At 47.0% G+C, this 18,301-nt stretch overlaps 1 protein-coding gene across 1 annotated transcript in view; it reads left to right on the top strand.

Moving 5' to 3' along the window:
* The first annotated feature begins 1,438 nt into the window (after positions 1-1,438).
* The window catches only part of WDR44 (WD repeat domain 44), a 121,096-nt gene continuing 104,233 nt past the window's right edge, over positions 1,439-18,301 (top strand). The window contains exon 1 of the mRNA XM_077493989.1: positions 1,439-1,707. Coding sequence (XP_077350115.1) covers positions 1,634-1,707 — 74 coding nt within the window. The 5' untranslated portion in view covers positions 1,439-1,633. The remainder of the gene's footprint in view (positions 1,708-18,301) is intronic.

The raw sequence follows: 18,301 nt of genomic DNA, 5'->3' as shown, positions 1-18,301 counted from the left end.
GGATGATTTGTGTGGAGAGGAGGGATGGGAAAGTGGGGTGATTTGTGCGGAGAGGAGGGCTGGCAAAGTGGGGGGGGGGTGGAAATTTGTCCAGAGAGAAGAACTGGGAAGGAGGAAGCTTTGTACAGAGGTACGAGCTGCAGAGAGCAGGTTGTGCAGAGGTGAGAGATGCAGGGGAAGCTGAAGGTGGCAAAGGTGAGAGCTATGGATTGGGGTGAGCTTTAGATGGGGGTGCAGAAGGGGAGCAGAGATAGTATGGATGGGAGAGCAGAGTGGAGCTGTGGACATGGGAAAGAAGAGGGGAGCTGTGAATGAGGGTTGCAGAGGTTAGGTGTGGATGGGGGACACAGAGGTAAGCAAAGAGATAAGCATAAGTGAGTATTTGATGGTTACTTTTGGGGGATATTTGCTGGGGGACAGTATAGCATACAGAGTTAGTGATGTAGAGTATGTAATGTATGGTACTTCTTAGTAATGCTGTACTCTGTTCAATGGGTCTTGTGTTGACATATGACATATATGCTTTACCAGTGTTCACTTTGTGCTGGGCTGTATGTTACATGTTACTGACCCATACCCCCTGTACACAGGTCTATATGCTCCATATTTCTGAGAACAAGGGACACTTGGCATTGAATGTAAGGACTAGCTTGTTGGCTGTTTTTTTTTCTGCGCCTTGTGTGATATGCACTGCTCACATATGCACAATACACACTCCTGAGCCCTATACTTTGTGTGTTACACATTCCTCAACCATGCCACTTGTGTGACACACAGGGGGTTATTTACTAAAGGCAAATCCACTTTGCACTGCAAGTGCACTTGAAAGGAAAGTTGCTGTAGATCCAAGGGGGACATGCAAGGGAAATAAAAAAACAGCATTTTAGCTTGCACATGATTGGATGATAAAATCAGCAGAGCTTCCACTCAATTCAGATCTACCCCTCAGATTTACAGCGACTGCACTTCCAAGTGAACTAGCCTTTCGTAGATAACCCCCACAGTTCTAAGCCTTCACTTATTACAATTATTTGTTGCTGCTGTACTTCTGGCCTCTAAGGAAGGTGTGTCTGGGGGTGGGGTTTGGGCGTGTTTGGGGGCGGGGATTTGAGCAGGGAAGGTGAGTTCCTGCACCTATTTTCTGGCAAAAAAGCCCTGGAGATATATATATATATATATATATATATATATATATAAAGCAGAGTGACAGTTCCGTAAACTGTCCTCGGCGACCCGCCCTCTCTCCCACATGTGTGTCATTGCCGACCCTATAGCACACATGCTCCTCCTCTTTCCCCGCCCCTGTGGGTGTCAGCCTCGCCCTCTCCAATCTGTCAGACACGTGTTTCTTCCCTCATCCTATCCTGTCCTCTGTTTGAGCCACGCCCCTGTCAAGCTGTCAGATGCACACTGCACTCCTCCCGCTGGTCCCGCCCCCCTGTGCAGGTCAGCGCCGCCTGTCTTCCTAGCAGTGCTCGCGGTGATCTCGCGATATCCGGGCCGTGTTTATGTGAGTGTGCCGGGCCCTCCTCTCTGTAGCTGGCTCGGCCTGTCAGCGGGAGCTCCGAGCATACATGCTGGCCGGGGAGCGGCGCCGCCATCTGACGCCTCCACCGCCCGCAACCCGACGGCCATGGCGTCTGACAGCGACACGGAGGAGTTCTTCGATGCCCCGGAGGATGTGACGTTGTCCTGTTCTCCTGGAGTGTGAGTGTCAGTGCTGGACCCGCATAATGCGGGAGAGAGGTGTCCCTTGTCTACCACCCTCCTGTGTCATCCCTTTCCCTCTATAGGCTATAAGGTGGGGGGTCACGTGTCCCGGGGGATATTACTATTGGCTGCTGTCTATATGACCGGTCCTCTTCACCTTATGTATATAACCCCTCCCCCTCCCATTATACGTATGTGTGTCACCCTGACAGGTCCTCTTCACTGATTGTATACAACCCCATGTATGTATGTATGTATGTGTGTGTGTGTGTACACAACTCTGACAGGTCCTCTTCACCCAATGTATACAACCCCTCCCCCTCCCATTATATGCATCCCTAACCAGTCCTCTTCACTGCTGCTGTATATAGTGTATACTCGGCTCTGACAAATCCTCTGTACCTCTGCCCCTGTTGTGCTGCCCCCCCATGTTAGATCCTCCTGTGCCCTGTTGTGCTGGCCCCGCCCCCCACGTTAGATCCTCCTGTGCCCTGTTGTGCTGGCCCCGCCCCCCATGTTAGATCCTCCTGTGCCCTGTTGTGCTGGCCCCGCCCCCCATGTTAGATCCTCCTGTGCCCTGTTGTGCTGGCCCCGCCCCCCCATGTTAGATCCTCCTGTGCCCTGTTGTGCTGGCCCCGCCCCCCCCACGTTAGATCCTCCTGTGCCCTGTTGTGCTGGCCCCGCCCCCCCCATGTTAGATCCTCCTGTGCCCTGTTGTGCTGGCCCAGCCCCCCATGTTAGATCCTCCTGTGCCCTGTTGTGCTGGCCCAGCCCCCCATGTTAGATCCTCCTGTGCCCTGTTGTGCTGGTCCCGCCCCCCCATGTTAGATCCTCCTGTGCCCTGTTGTGCTGGTCCCGCCCCCCCATGTTAGATCCTCCTGTGCCCTGTTGTGCTGGCCCCGCCCCCCACGTTAGATCCTCCTGTGCCCTGTTGTGCTGGCCCCGCCCCCCACGTTAGATCCTCCTGTGCCCTGTTGTGCTGGCCCCGCCCCCCACGTTAGATCCTCCTGTGCCCTGTTGTGCTGGCCCCGCCCCCCATGTTAGATCCTCCTGTGCCCTGTTGTGCTGGCCCCGCCCCCCATGTTAGATCCTCCTGTGCCCTGTTGTGCTGGCCCCGCCCCCCCCATGTTAGATCCTCCTGTGCCCTGTTGTGCTGGCCCCGCCCCCCCCATGTTAGATCCTCCTGTGCCCTGTTGTGCTGGCCCAGCCCCCCATGTTAGATCCTCCTGTGCCCTGTTGTGCTGGCCCAGCCCCCCATGTTAGATCCTCCTGTGCCCTGTTGTGCTGGTCCCGCCCCCCCATGTTAGATCCTCCTGTGCCCTGTTGTGCTGGCCCCGCCCCCCACGTTAGATCCTCCTGTGCCCTGTTGTGCTGGCCCCGCCCCCCACGTTAGATCCTCCTGTGCCCTGTTGTGCTGGCCCCGCCCCCCATGTAAGATCCTCCTGTGCCCTGTTGTGCTGGCCCCGCCCCCCATGTTAGATCCTCCTGTGCCCTGTTGTGCTGGCCCCGCCCCCCATGTTAGATCCTCCTGTGCCCTGTTGTGCTGGCCCCGCCCCCCATGTTAGATCCTCCTGTGCCCTGTTGTGCTGGCCCCGCCCCCCATGTTAGATCCTCCTGTGCCCTGTTGTGCTGGCCCCCCCCCCCAATGTTAGATCCTCCTGTGCCCTGTTGTGCTGAGGCCCCCCCCCCGTAGGTCCTCCTGTGCCTTGTTGTGATGAGGCCCCCCCCCCGTAGGTCCTCCTGTGCCTTGTTGTGATGAGGCCCCCCCCCGTAGGTCCTCCTGTGCCTTGTTGTGCTGGCCCCCCCCCCCCCGTAGGTCCTCCTGTGCCTTGTTGTGCTGGCCCCCCCCCGTAGGTCCTCCTGTGCCTTGTTGTGCTGGCCCCCCCCCCCCGTAGGTCCTCCTGTGCCTTGTTGTGCTGGCCCCCCCCCCCCGTAGGTCCTCCTGTGCCTTGTTGTGCTGGCCCCCCCCCCCCCGTAGGTCCTCCTGTGCCTTGTTGTGCTGGCCCTCCCACCACGGTAGGTCCTCCTGTGCCCTGTTGTGCTGGCCCCCCCACCACGGTAGGTCCTCCTGTGCCCTGTTGTGCTGGCCCCCCCACCACGGTAGGTCCTCCTGTTGTGCTGGCCCCCCCACCACGGTAGGTGCTCCTGTGCCCTGTTGTGCTGGCCCCCCCACCACGGTAGGTGCTCCTGTGCCCTGTTGTGCTGGCCCCCCCACCACGGTAGGTGCTCCTGTGCCCTGTTGTGCTGCCTCCCCATAGGTCCTCCTGCCCCCCCCCCCACGGTAGGTCCTCCTGTGCCCTGTTGTACTTGCCCCACCACAGTAGGTTCTCCTGTGCTCTGTTGTGCTGGGGGGCTCCCCCCCACTGGTAGGTCCTCCTGTGCCCTGTTGTGCTGGCCCCCCCCACCAAGGTAGGTTCTCCTGTGCCGTGTTGTGCTGGGGTGCTCCCCCCCCCCTCACTGGTAAGTCCTCCTGTGCCCTGTTGCGCTGGGGCCTCCCTTCCATGGTAGGTCCTCTTGTGCCCCATTGTGCTGCCCCCCGTAGGTCCTCCTGTGCCTTGTTGTGCTGCCCCCCGGAGGTCCTCCTGTGCCCTATTGTGCTGGCCCCCCACCACGGTAGGTTCTGCTGTGCCTTGCTGTGCTGCTCCCCCATAGGTCCTCCTGCCCCCCCCCACATGGTAGGTCCTCCTGTGCCCTGTTGTGCTGCCCCCCCCCACGGTAGGTCCTCCTGTGCCCTGTTGTGCTGCCCCCCCCCCACCACGGTAGGTTCTCCTGTGCCCTATTGTGCTGCCCCCCATAGGTCCTTCTGCCCCCCACCAAGGTAGGTCCTCCTGTGCCCTGTTGTGCTGGGACCCCCACCAAGGTAGGTCCTCCTGTGCCCTGTTGTGCTGGGACCCCCACCAAGGTAGGTCCTCCTGTGCCCTGTTGTGCTGGCACCCCCACCAAGGTAGGTCCTCCTGTGCCCTGTTGTGCTGGCACCTCCCCCACTGGTAGGTCCTCCTGTGCCGTGTTGCGCCCCCCCCCCCCCCGTAGGTCCTGCTGTGTACAGTTGTACTGCCCCCCCCTACTGGTAGGTCCTTGAGCGTCATGTGCTGTTGCACCTGGGAAGGTCCTCTTGCCCTCATATCTTGCTTTTACCCCCCACAGGCCCTCCTGTGCCCACTCTTGTGCTGCTGCTGCTATTATGACCTCAGCCTTGATGTATTTATTGGTCCCCAGCGGGTCCATGTATGTGACCGTCTGATCTGTCCCTTGCCCCCTCCCCACCTGTATGGGCACCCCTCCCCTTCTCCCTCCATCCTTGTGTCCTCTTATTTCCAGTCTCTCTGCCTGGCACTCCCTATTATTTCAGTCATCTCAGGTATTTACTTGTGTGTTCACCCTTGCAGGCCTGTACCTGATGTCTTCCTCTATCCCAGTAGTAATGTATTGCACACACCATGGGACCTCACACACCGATCGTCCCATCAGATTCTGCTCATCCTCCACAAAGCTGTAATTCCTGTTAAATATGGCTCCGTAAACCCGACCTCCCACTCACTCTTCTACTTTCTTGCCTGTCAGCCCTTTAATGAGGAAATCACATTCCTAATTCAGTGTTGTGCTTTGCCTTCCATGTGTCTGTCTTTACCTTTTGTTGTTTATTTTTATATCTCAGTATGCCAATGGAATAGAGCGGTCACCTTTTCTGTGCTGCTTCTCTTGTCAGTTAGAGGCATTGCTTATTTTTGTTATGTTTGTGTCCATGTGCATTGTGGGTCATACACAATCTGCTGTTTTCCATTGCATTGTCATCAGCATGGAAAAACTTCATCCTTATCAGATGATCATCTCCTGGGAGATGCAGGATTCAGGCCTCATTCACACCTATGCATTTTTAGTGCTTTTTGCAGATTTGCACTACAGAACGTGTTCCATAGGAAACCATGTTAAATGGACTGTAGTGCATAGGTGTGAATCAGGCCTCCTGCAGCAATGTGTAGGCGAGCTATCGGATGTAGTGCTTGTAGTCTGTGTAAACAGCTGCATAGATGAGAATGGGCTGCAGTTTAGATGCATTTATCGCCACTTACTAAGGGATCTCTGTAGAAAAACAATGCTTTGTAAATGTCTCCGTGTTTATACAGAGGTCATTAATAATTTTTGTAATGTTTGATTTGTGTAAAATGTCAGTTTCTATTTGTTGCGTTTTTCAAGTGAGTGTAACATTCGATCCGAAGTGAAAAAGGCCCTTAAAGCAGAACTTCATTCTCTCAGTCAACATTGACTATTTTTAATCATTCTGCTGCTAGCAGTAATAAGTAAATATTATATACTTCCCTATCCATTTATTTTAAACTTTCTGTTTTACACTACTTCAGTTACTTCTTGGTTTCCAGGCCTAGGTAAAAGTTGTCACACATCCCAGGAGGCTTCAAACGGGGAGGAGGGACTCTCAGCTACGCACAGCCTCTCCTACGTGCATGCCTAAGCTAAGGGCAGGTGGATTTCAAGAAGTAAATGCTATATTAATCATCTGTCCTCATTGAACATGGCTATGGCCAGAAAGGATAGGGGGTGTTTTTCAAAACAAAGTATAAAGGGATTGGGGAGTTTGCTTTGAATATTTAAAAATGATTAAAATAGCATTTTTGGTTTGTGGCGCTCAGATGAAGGGTAGTTCCACTTAGTAGCCCAACTCTAGGATCCCGCTAGGTTTGCACTACGAGGATACTCTTCCCCATGCTCTATTAAAATGCTGACAAATTGTAAAGGAGAACAATGTCATCATGCCCCTGTGAGCATTTTGTACTTACCTGTGGGGCATGTTGGGGTCGGGATGAGGGTGGGGAACAGGCTGAGCCACAATGAGAGCTGGGAGAAGAGCTGTGACTGACGTGTAATGGGCAGATCAGACCGGGAGTTGTGGTTCCCACTACAGCGAGCAGTGATGTAATTATGTCACCACTCGCTGTAAAGAACTACAGCGGGGAAGTTATCAGACCGGTGGCCTGGAGGATAGCGGGCGCAGCAGCCACTGATCTGATAAAACTGATGTGCAGGTGAATAAGGCCTGCAGATATGAACAATAAAGATATCATGATCATTATGTCTGTCTAATTACAGAACACCATAATTGCCCCTAGTAAGAAAGCACCTTTTATAGGTGCCCAGAGTTAATTTTTTAAGGACATTTTGAGGGTTGAAAGTGATACTAAAGACTTTTTTTTTTTTATTTCTACACCAAAAAAAAAAAAAAAAAAGTTCTATTTGCCTGCTCTGTGCAATGGTTTTGCACAGAGTAGCCCAGATCCTCCGCTTCTCTGGGTCCTCGCTGGCGCTCCTGGCTCTTGCTGAGTGCCCCCACAGCAAGCAGCTTGCTATGGGGGGCACCTGAGCTACTGCCCTGTGTGTCCATTCAGACACAGAGCCATGAGTCGGCCCCACCCACCTCTCCTGATTGGTTTAGTGACTTTGACAACAGCAGGAGCCAATGGCCTGGAAAGCTGAGCCTCTCTTGCAACATTGCTGGATTGAAATGGGGCTCAGGTAAGTATTAGGGGGGCTGCTGGGCACAGAAGGCTTTTTGCCTTAATGCATAGAGTACATTGGGGAAAAAACCTTCTGCCTTTACAACCGCTTTAACTCCAGGTTTTGTTTATCTTTAAATAGATGGTTTGGACCAAGCTGTCCTCAACACAATCACCATTACTGGAGAATGTGCCTGTTGTGAGCGCTGTATAAAGTGTATGTAGAGCATCATCTATATACAGTATACAGAGCTGTGTGCAGACAGAGGCACAGGGAATTCCATCCCATTTCCAGGACAAAATTGAGTTGGGCGGCTCACAGGAAACCTTTAAAAAAAAAAAATGTATATATTTATTTTTTATATACGGTATGTGAATACAAGGCTTCCTCTGAATGGATGAGGTGGAGATTGAGAGGTCATCTGCCTGCTTCTCCATCTCAGCAAATCAGAGGAAGTGTATTAAACAGCTCTCAGCCTGACTTGATTTTCTTGAAGCGGGATGGGAAATCCTTGTATCGCTGCAGGAACACATCGCTGTATACTGTCTGTTGTACGCGGCTGATAGCGACCACATTTTTTAGTGATGGAAATAGTTTGTTTAGGCTAGCCTGAGCCAAACCAAATATTTAAAGTGAAATGAAATCTGGAGTTGGGCTTTAAAATAAAGGGAGAACTGTGCACTGTGTACAGAGATTCCTGTACTCGCCACTGAGTGTAATGAATCAGCTACTGCAGACAGTGAACAGCTGTACAGATTGATACAACTTTGCAGAGGGAACTCTGTTTCCCTAGATGATCTGTTGATTATCTGAATTTGTAAAACAGATTTCAGTCTCTGCAATATTGTATCAATCTGTATTGGTTCACTGTCTGCAGTAGCTGATTTATTACACTGCCAGTAGTGAGTACAGGAATGCCTTACCATACGGTCATTAGACTGCGCAGATCACAGGCCAATCATTGCTGCTTTGTATAAGTGTAGACCAGGTAATTATCCCCCTTCTACCACTGCTGCCAATCGCATACACCCAGCTAGAGCCAAAGCACAGCCAGGGCTGCTGTTTGAAATCACGGGGCCCCATACAGCCTAGCAGTGAGCCAAGCCAACAGAATGTATGTGTATATATGTTTTTATATATATATATATATATATATATATATATATTATATTTTTTATTGAATTTTGCCTATTGGCAATGCATAAACTGAAAAGTTGGTAACCTCACTCAAATCTGCTGGAAGGTACGAACCGATATCAGGAAAAACAAAAAAAGGGAAGAATTTTCCCCACAGTGTACAAATTCAAGTACTCTGAAGCAAAGTACACATTATTAAGGGGTTACTGATGATTCAACAGTATCTCTGGACTCTGTCCAGATATACCTCACCTTGGAGAATTATTATTATTATTATTATTATTATTTTTTTGGGCATCCCCTAGACCAGGGATATGCAATTAGCGGACCTCCAGCTGTTGCAGAACTACAAGTCCCATGAGGCATAGCAAGACTCTGACAGCACAAGAATGACACCCAGAGGCAGAGGCATGATGTGACTTGTAGTTTTGCAACAGCTGGAGGTCCACTAATTGCATAACGCTGCCCTAGACTCTTATGTGAATTTTATACAATGGGATCATTTTTGTTCAGAACAGACTTCCAATAGTCTAAAGTTGTGGCTTGTGAAGCTTTATATTTAAGGAGTATAGACTTGCATGCATAAAACAATAAAAGGCCTATCAAAGTTCTCCTAGCCTTAGAGGTAGCCAATAACTGAACTAGACCCAAAATACAGACGCCAATAGACCATGGTACCGAAATGGTAGTAACCAAACGGATACACTGAATTTCCGACCAGAATAGCCTTGGTACTCGGACACTCCCAAAACGCATGTAAAAATGTGTCAGGATCTGCCGTACAGCGGTAGCATTGAGCGGAGTGTAAATCTTATGTAAGGTAACCTTTTGAGGAGTTAAACTATGAAGAATCTTAAATTGTATTAACCCGTCTCTGGCAGAGACCAAGTATTGTATGGGATAATCCCTAACATCCTCCCAATCCTCTATATCCAGCTCTGGGATGTCCGCTCCAGCAAGACAAAAGCTTTTCAAGACCATTGTGTGGTATGGTGGGTTGAAGGGCCTTATAAATGGTAGAGGGTTTTTTTTTCTAAAATTTCAGAATTTCCCCTCATGATAGGGACTCGTTTCTTGATAATGTGATGGTTACAAAATTGCAGCTGAAATGCATGTCTCAACTGAAGGTCAACATCTCACTTTTGAGAAAGGATTGAAGAATGTGCCCTCAATTTCTTTCTCAGCAGCGTCAGCTGCAAAGTGACTGAACAGAAAGCGCTCTGTATAGAGACCCCCTGTTCATTCACAAACTGAAGCATTGTAAGTGCAGGGAGGGCCACAGGGGGATTGGTTGCAGTAATTGTGTCCATTCTTGCTGCTCGGTGCCCCCCCTGTTGAGCTTATGGGGTCTGGGCCCTGTACAGGGGAACAGGTGCTACCCCCCCCCCCCCCAATATGAGTGGCCCTGTACACAGCACCCTACTACAGACCCTGAGGGAAAGCATTATCACATCCACCGGATGCCCTGCCAGAGCCAGCACCACACACTACCCTTCCACAGACAGACACTCAGGTAAAACAGGGACGTAAAACGGGTGGGTTGCCTTGGTGAAGAGGACATCAGCTTACTGCTACAGAGCACCAGTGCAGGATAGGGGGAGGGGTTAGCAACAGTGACACCAATGCAGGGAAATTTTTTAATTTTTTTTATTTTTCCTGACACGAATGATCACTTCAACTTTCACTTTAGTGTCCATTGCTGTACACTGCAATAAAACAAAATACAGCAAGACCACAGTTTTGGACATTGCATTGTTAGAGCCCATTTATTTTGAATGGGCTGCCTGATTGTATGCACATCACCTTAATTCACAAAACTGCGCTGCTATTTTGTGGCCCTTTCAAAGTGCCAAGGGCACCCTTTAGGCCCTCTTATTTTCAAATTGGCCACCGCTGTTTCACCTGGGTCCCTCTGCTCAGGTCCCTCACTGACGCTGTTTCCAACTGGAGGGACTGTCAGTCCAGTGCTGCAGTTTAACCCTTTGATCCCCCTTTGCTCCCCTTTTTATCTTCAGTTCTGAATCCCAAAAGGACCCAGCTGTGGTCCATGTCATGCAATCAGTTACATGGATACCTGGCATAAGGACGTATCCAGGAAGTAAACCAAAAGAAGGACCTGGTGCTGGATGATCACATGACCATGGCTTGGGGTAAGTAAAAATGGGATATATATATATATATATATATATATATATATATATATATATATATAATTTATTTATATATACGCGATGGGAAGAGGTTACATGTATCTTAGAGTTGGGCTTTAAAGGATAAATGCACTTCCAGGAAAGTGGACTTTGTGAACATGCAGGTCTTTTATTGTAGAAGAGAGCTGCAATAAAGTACACTTACCTGCCTATTCACAGTCCCCGGAAATTTGCATCTCAAGTTACACTCCAGCACACAACCAGTGAGTGGAGATGACTACACTCACACACTTGGATGGATGTGACATCATCCTACGCCAGCCAATCCAAAATGGTACTTAAAAGAACCCGTAGAGAAGATGTTCCCCGAGGGACCTTGTGGTCATTAGATCATTGAAACAAAGTATTTGTGCTTCTTCCTTTTTATTTTATTTATTTATTTTTCTTTGTTCTTCTTTAACCTAACCCTTCTCCTGTTTATACATTGCAATATTAAGATGGACTTTAACCGCTTCCCGACCGGCGCACGCCGATGTACGTCAGCAGAATGGCACAGGCAGGCAAATTGGCGTACAGGTGTGTCCATTTAAAATTGCCGACTCGATCGCCACAGGGATACCTGCAATCGTCTCACGGGGAGGGAGAACGGGGAAATGCCGATGCCTAGCAACAAGTGACACTGATCTCTGCTCCCTGTGATTGGAGCAGAGATCAGTGTTCTGTAAATCACAGCCACGCTCCCCACAGTTATAAACACGCCCCTGGGACACACTTGACACCTACACTGCCACCTCCTGGTTAACCCCTTCACTGCCAGTGTCATTTACACAGGAATCACTGCACTTGTATAGCACTGATTGCTGTATAAATGAAAATGGTCCCAAAAATGTCCGATGTGTCTGCTATAATGTCGCAGTCACAATAAAAATCGCTGATCACCGCCATTACTAGTAAAAAAAAAATTATTAAAAGTGTCATAAAACAATCCCCTATTTTGTAAATGCTATAACTTTTGCTCCATCCAATCAATAATTGCTTATTGCGCTTATTTTTGGTAAAAAAAAAATACGTATTCTACATATTTTTGGTAAAAAAAAAAAATGTAGAATACGTTTTTATTTATTTTTTTATGTATTTTTTGGGGTATATTTATTATAGCAAAAAGTAAAAAATAATGCTTTTTTTTTTATCAAGATTGTTGCTCTTTTTTTGTTTATAGCGCAACAAATAAAAACCGCAGAGTTGATCAAATACCACCGAAAGAGAGCTGTATTTGTGGGAAAAAAAGGACGCCAATTTTTGTTTTGGAGCCACGTCGCAGGACCTCACAATTGTCAGTTAAATCGACGCAGTGCCAAATCGTAAAACGTGCTCTGGTCTTCAGCCAGCAAAATGGTCTGGGGCTAAAGTGGTTAAAGAGGAAGTAAACTCTCCCACTCTGATGCTGCTTTTCATTTAGTCCATTATAATAAGTAATTATCAAACTATAGCCACTGTAATCCAGCCCAAATTGCATATTACTTACTGTTTAAAGAAACTTTAAAAAACTTGTTTCCAGGGGTAAGGCAGCGCCATCTTAAGTATTGTTTTCTGAGTCCACAGTGGAGTGTATTTCCGCCCTTACATTGAGCACTTCCTGTACTGTTAACCAAGCCTCCTTCTCAATCCAATGTTTCAATGGCAACCCTGCTTCCCTGTTCATAGCTGACTTGTTTTATTTCATTGTATTTACTTGTGCTGATGATCTAGTGTTTGCTTGTGTGAGTCCTATCAGCTTCAGCTGACAAGTCTGCAGTAATGCTGGCCCATGCCCTGCTTTACACTGCATGTGATGTCACATGGTGTGTAGGAGGAAGCTCTGAGTGATTATGCAGCCTCCTGTGAGTTCAGTGTTGTGTGCTGTAGGAAGTCCTGATAACAGATAAGCACATAGAGAGTGTGCCGTAAATCAGGGGAGATCTGGGCATGCTCAGTGACGTCATTCTAAAGAACAAAGAGGATTACAACAATACTAAGCAAGTAAGGAGATATCTACAAGCAGTGTTCATTGGGGTTTTTTATGCTGATTTACATGGGACAAAGTTGTGGGGGAGAGTTTACAACCACTTTAAGCAATCACAAGATCAGTGTGCTGTAATACACACTGGTACATAATACAGTAGATGTTCAGAACTCGCTGCTTCTCACATTTCAGTTTAATTTGGTGACATGAAGGAATATTCAGCTCATCACTTTAGTGGAAGACTTGACATCAGTGAGGCATAAAGGACACTCTCTATGCAGGCGATGGCTTCCTCCTAGGTTCGCCTATCCTTACATTTCCCCATTTCTTCTATCCTGTTTTAGAAACTTTACCTCCTGAAAATTGTATACATTGTGTACAATTAGCACGGTGTATAGAGCTACTAATCCTGGTTAGTACACTCCATTAGATGCGAAGAGTATGAATGTTCCAAAGCAAGCTGGGACATATGTATTCCTTTTATTTTTACTCTCCTGTGTCCTGTTGGGAAGATTTTCTTTTTCTTTCTCTTTACCAAACATGTAACCTTTGGAAGATTCCCCCCCCCCCCCTCCCCATCCTCTTTTACTGACAACTGTAAAGCTAAGTTTGCGCCTGCATTTCCGGTTCCTTTTTAAATTTTTTTTTTTAAATTTAATCTTATGCATTTTTTCTATGTACATTAAAGTGGTCGTAAACCTGGAAAAAAAAATGGTTTACCTATAAGGCATAGTTATAATGTGTCAGTATGCATTACATACTAGCACATGTGAAAATTACTTTAAAACAAAGCCCTGCTGCATCGCGCTGTTGCCACTGACGGGGCTACCATCCTCGCCCTGTCTTCCTACCGGGTTCACGGGCGCAGGCCCTTTAAATGGCCAAGCCATGATGATGTCCCCATTTACAGTACCGGCACAGGTATGCTGTTATATATTACACACATTGTGTAATGGCGGCGATTGGTGACTTATAGCAAGACTGCGATATTGTGGCGGCCAATCGGACACATACTGACTTGATTTTTTTTTTTTTTTTTTTTTTTTTTTTTTTGGAACCAGTAAAATGAGTACAGTGGTCAGTACTAAAAATATGCACTGTCTCTACTCATGACACTGGCTGGGAAGGGGTTAAATATGTGCCTAGCTAATGTTTGTGTACTGTTAAGTGCTTTTACTAAAGAAAATGATGGATTGTATTCCATCGCTCACACAGATCAGCCTCTGCTGTGAGTTTGTTATGGCAGAAGTTTCTCCTTTCTCCCTTCTCCATTCTTTAAAAACGCCTGTGTTGCCTTGCCCATTTATTGCAATACAGCATATGAAGAGCTCCCAAACCACCCCAGAGATGCTTCTTGCAGGACTTTCTAACGTCCTGCAAGTGCACCGCCTGGGTGTGAAAGCACCCATTGCAGAGAATGGGAGGCAGTTTTCAGGTGCCATTTCTATCGCTAAAATGCCTGAAAACTGACTCCGTGTAAAAGATCTAAGCCCAGGTTTACACTGAGCTGCGGGAATGAAGCCATGGCAGTTCAGCTGAACTCGCACAATTTCACTCCCGCATGTCAGTCCCGATTTCAGCGGCAATTTATGACATCTGTGCGGGTTTCTGCACAGATGTCTATGGAAGGCGCATGCTGAAATCGCAAAAAGTAGTAAAAAAACTACTTTTTGAAATCGGTGCAGTGCTACAACTGTGGCGTCGCACCGATTAGGACAGTGCCATTGCCGGCGATCTTGACATGCCAAATCGCACCAGTGTGAACCAGGGATTGAGATCTGAAATTCCTCCTGATTGGGGCACAGGTTACATGAACACATTGGGATTGATTCACTAAAAGTGTAGCATGCAAAATTTGTAACAGCTGTGCGTAGCAGCCAATCATCATCTTCTAATTTCAGCTTTTTCAATTGGAAGCCGACAAAAAAATCTGGACGCTGATTGGTTTCTAGGCAGAGCTGCACCAGATTTTGCACTCTCCAGTTGTAGTAAATGAACCTCATTGTATTTGCAAAGTGTGAACTTTGTTGGGTACTACTTTTTAGGCCACATTCACAATTGTAGTTTTCTTTCCATACTTTCCCTTATGCAAATGTGTGGTTTTCTGTGGAGCCCCAACACACATACACTTGCGTAACAAACACATCCATTCCTCAGTGCACCGCACATTCAATAAGAAACCCATGGCATTCAATGCACTGAAAGTAAGGCATGTGTGCTTTTTAATCCATACAATTAAGCCCCCAATGAAAATTATGGGATGTGTTCAACACAATGCACAAAATATGCATGCAACAGTGTAAATGAGCCTGTAATGTAAGCCTTGGCATGCAGCACTGTATTCTGCCAATTCTGTTTTTTCGAGATGTGATTTTCATAGATTTACGTTCTTGTTCCATCAAGCAAATAAATACAATCCTTTCTCGTTTTTACTGGGTTTAGTGAAGATAAGATTTGAGTCAGTTATTCAGAAATTAGGTTAATTCTAATGGGTTCACAGACTATTTCCATGCGGTTGTAGTTTTACATGTTTGCTGGCAAGGTGCATTACCGTTTTTAGGCAGCTTATGTCTATGCAGGAAAACAAAATTCCTCAATGGAATTCCAAATTCTTCTCTGCGCTAATCTCCCCTTTAGAAGTTATCCGTTCATGTTACTAATCTTCATTCATCAAAGTGACTGTAAACCCTCACCTTAAAAAAAAAAAAAAAAAAAAAAAAAAAAAAGACTAAACATTTTTATATAGATCTAAATACCTGTTTCCCCTGTTTACAACTCATTATGCTTTGTTCTCAGCTGCATAAGAGCTGGGGGAAGAGAAACAGCATCACACCAAACTTCACAGTGAGGCTGTACAGGGGAGGGTAGTGGCAGGACAGGTATGAATTGGAGGAGAGCAACTCAAGTTCCCAGCATAGCTAGAGAACTGACCATGACATGTTCTCCTGCTTCGTGTGGTCAGTCTTTAAGAAAGCAGAGGTACTGCCAGAAGTACCAGGGATTTTATGCAAATTTTCATACATGTTACAGCAGGCACATATCAGGAATATGAAATGTTAGGTTTACATATTCTTCAGTGAGCAGTCTGAATGGGGGTATTCTCATCTGGTACTGGGCCTCTAGAGCGAGGAGGAGGATAGCCACCCCAACTGACAAAAGTAAACCTCCCCTTCATCAAAAAGGTTGTGCCTGCATGGAAAAATATAATAACCTCATTTACTATAGTAATTGGGTATTTTTAATTTTTTTCTGCATTTTGCAGGACCTTTAGAGGCGCCTTCTTTAACGTAACCTCTCCTCTGGGAGAAAAAGAGTACATGTTTCTGGAAAAAGGGGAGGTAAAGGGACCCAATTTTGTCCTCTACATGCAGGACAATCTGCATACACTCTACGCTCAGCTGTATTTGAATTTGAGCAGATTTTCTCAACACTCAAATGTTCTTAGAAACGGTTCACTCCCAAAAAATTGCATGGCATTTTTGGTGAAATTAGCTTTTCTTATTTCACTATGCACAGTATTTTACATCTTTTTATTTTCTCCTTCTTTTTTTTGTTATACTGATGAAGGGATAGCATCCCCACACTGAGCAGAGATGTCCTTTTTTATGTAGTTCCTGGTATGGTCTTTGTATTGTGCTAATGTTTCTATTCCTTTTGTACTCGCCTCCAATATAGTTGTAATGAATATTTCATGGGAGTGGTGCCATTCTATGGAGACTTCATTTGGCTCATAGCCTGTGTAGTAAAGATCTTTTTAACCTGTGAGTATTCAGCCTACTTCACAGAAATGTTAAAATGACAGCTGACTCAGCCTCTTAGTGAGCCACTGAGAACCTGAGCCAGCCGTTCCAGCCCCCTCCACAAGCAAGCGCTCCAAAGCGCAGGAGGGGCAAATTACAGAGCCGGTGACTGTCAGTCACTTCTCCCTGCTCAGAGCAGAGGGTGAGAACTTCTCTGTGTAGAGGCAGCGAGTATACTTTTTTTTTTTTTTTTTTTTTTCCTTGAGCTCTGGTCATTGGCGTAATATCTTAAAGAGGAGTTCCGCCCCCTACGAAAATATGAAAAGTTAGCAGCTATAAATGCCGTAGCTGCTGAATCTTAATATTAAGACGTTTGCCTGTCCAGGGTTGCTGCAATGTCAGCATCTGAAGCTGATTTTCAGTTCAGCTCTCGGGTGCTGCCACCACCATTCAAGGTAAGAGAAACCTTTGGGCTTCATGGCCAGTTCCCTACTGCGCATGCGCGAAGCACGCTGCACTTTCTAGCTGGCCTGGCAGCGCAGGAAGGAGGAGGGTGGCCGAATTTCCGAAGGACGGTGCCGCAGCGCTGTCTCCTGGAAGTGGGCAAGTGTACCTGTTAAAAACAGGTACCCATTCCCCTCCCCTCTGAAAGGTGCCAAATGTGGCACCTGAGGGGGGGGGGGGGGCATATAAGCAGAGGTTCCACTTTTGGATGGCACTCCGCTTTAAGACTTGTGTGAGAAACCCATGTCAGGACACCCTTAACTGTTTGTACCTCTTTTATGTTGTGAAATGTAGCAACAGGTAGCTGATCTGCATACACACAGCATGCACTCGGGAATTTAAAGCCGAACTTCAGTCATTTTTCTCATCCATCTATCAAATCCTCTGCCCTTGTTTTTAACTTTTGGATCAGAATTTTTTTATTTATTTTTTATCTGCTAGTAAATACATTCTACAGCCCACTTCCTGCTTCTTGTCTGGGCATTAGTTTAGGATTATGACATCATGTACACCTCTTCCCCCCTCCCCCGGAAGGGGTATAGTCATAAGGGGGCCAATGAGAGCTGGGGGCGTGCCTCTGTGTAAACCCAGGAAGTGAACAGGCAGCAGCTTCAGCTGCCCACAGTTAAAATGGACAGACTCGGTGGGGGGGGGGGGGGGGGGGGAGATTTCTGCAGCATATTTGTCAAGTACAGAATCGCAGTGTATATAAAATAATATGAAGTGGTTGGAGGGACGCTCCAGAATGGAAAAGATGTTTTTATTACAAATTGTGTGAGCAGACTGCAGTTCTTCCTTAACTAAGCTTGGAGCAGGAAACAAGTGCAAATGGCACACACCACATTAACAGGCAGATAGACCTGTTTTGGGTCTTTCTGCACCACCCAAACCAGTTTCTGTTTTAAATTGAAATAGGAACTGTTGTGGGTTCTGCACTGAAAAAACGAAGAGATCACAGCAGTTTTCAATATAGAAACCTACTGCAGATCCCAGCCAGGTCGTCCTGGTGTATGGAATATAAGCTGTTCACATCCCTTTTTCTGCTCATGCATCAATTTACATTGTAAGTACATAGCATGCACAGCCCTCCTCCTTCCTCCTGATCTCAGCTGGTTGGGGAAGGGCAGAAGGGTCGGAAGCATGCAACTCCATCTGTTCTGTGTCTGTCACAGACACAGCATAGAACAGAGAGCAGATCAGTCTTAACAAAGGAGGTTGCAGCACCTTTTGATAATTAGCAGCAGAATGTTTCCCCAGCTTAGAACAGTGGTACAGGAATAGAACCTGCACCACTGGTAATTCCCTCCAGGCTACTGCACAGGCGCTGTCTAAATGGAGGAAGCAGATGCTGACCTTGGATGACCCTTGAATAATTATGGCACTGGGCTTATTGGGGAAAAAGCAATATGAAGGTATTGTTGGTATGGGTATTGATCTCTTTGAACACTATTAAAGGACAAGTCCACCCTAACCCTAAAATTGCTACATCTACAAACATCCATGATCTAACACTAACTTATCTAGCCCTATAAAGAAGAAATGTGTATACC

The sequence above is a fragment of the Lithobates pipiens genome, unplaced genomic scaffold, assembly GCF_037356315.1.
Source record: "Lithobates pipiens isolate NorthernLeopardFrog02 unplaced genomic scaffold, aLitPip1_a1.2 Scaffold_1, whole genome shotgun sequence".
Taxonomy (NCBI): domain Eukaryota; kingdom Metazoa; phylum Chordata; class Amphibia; order Anura; family Ranidae; genus Lithobates; species Lithobates pipiens.
This window is presented reverse-complemented; position numbering and strand designations above follow the sequence as displayed.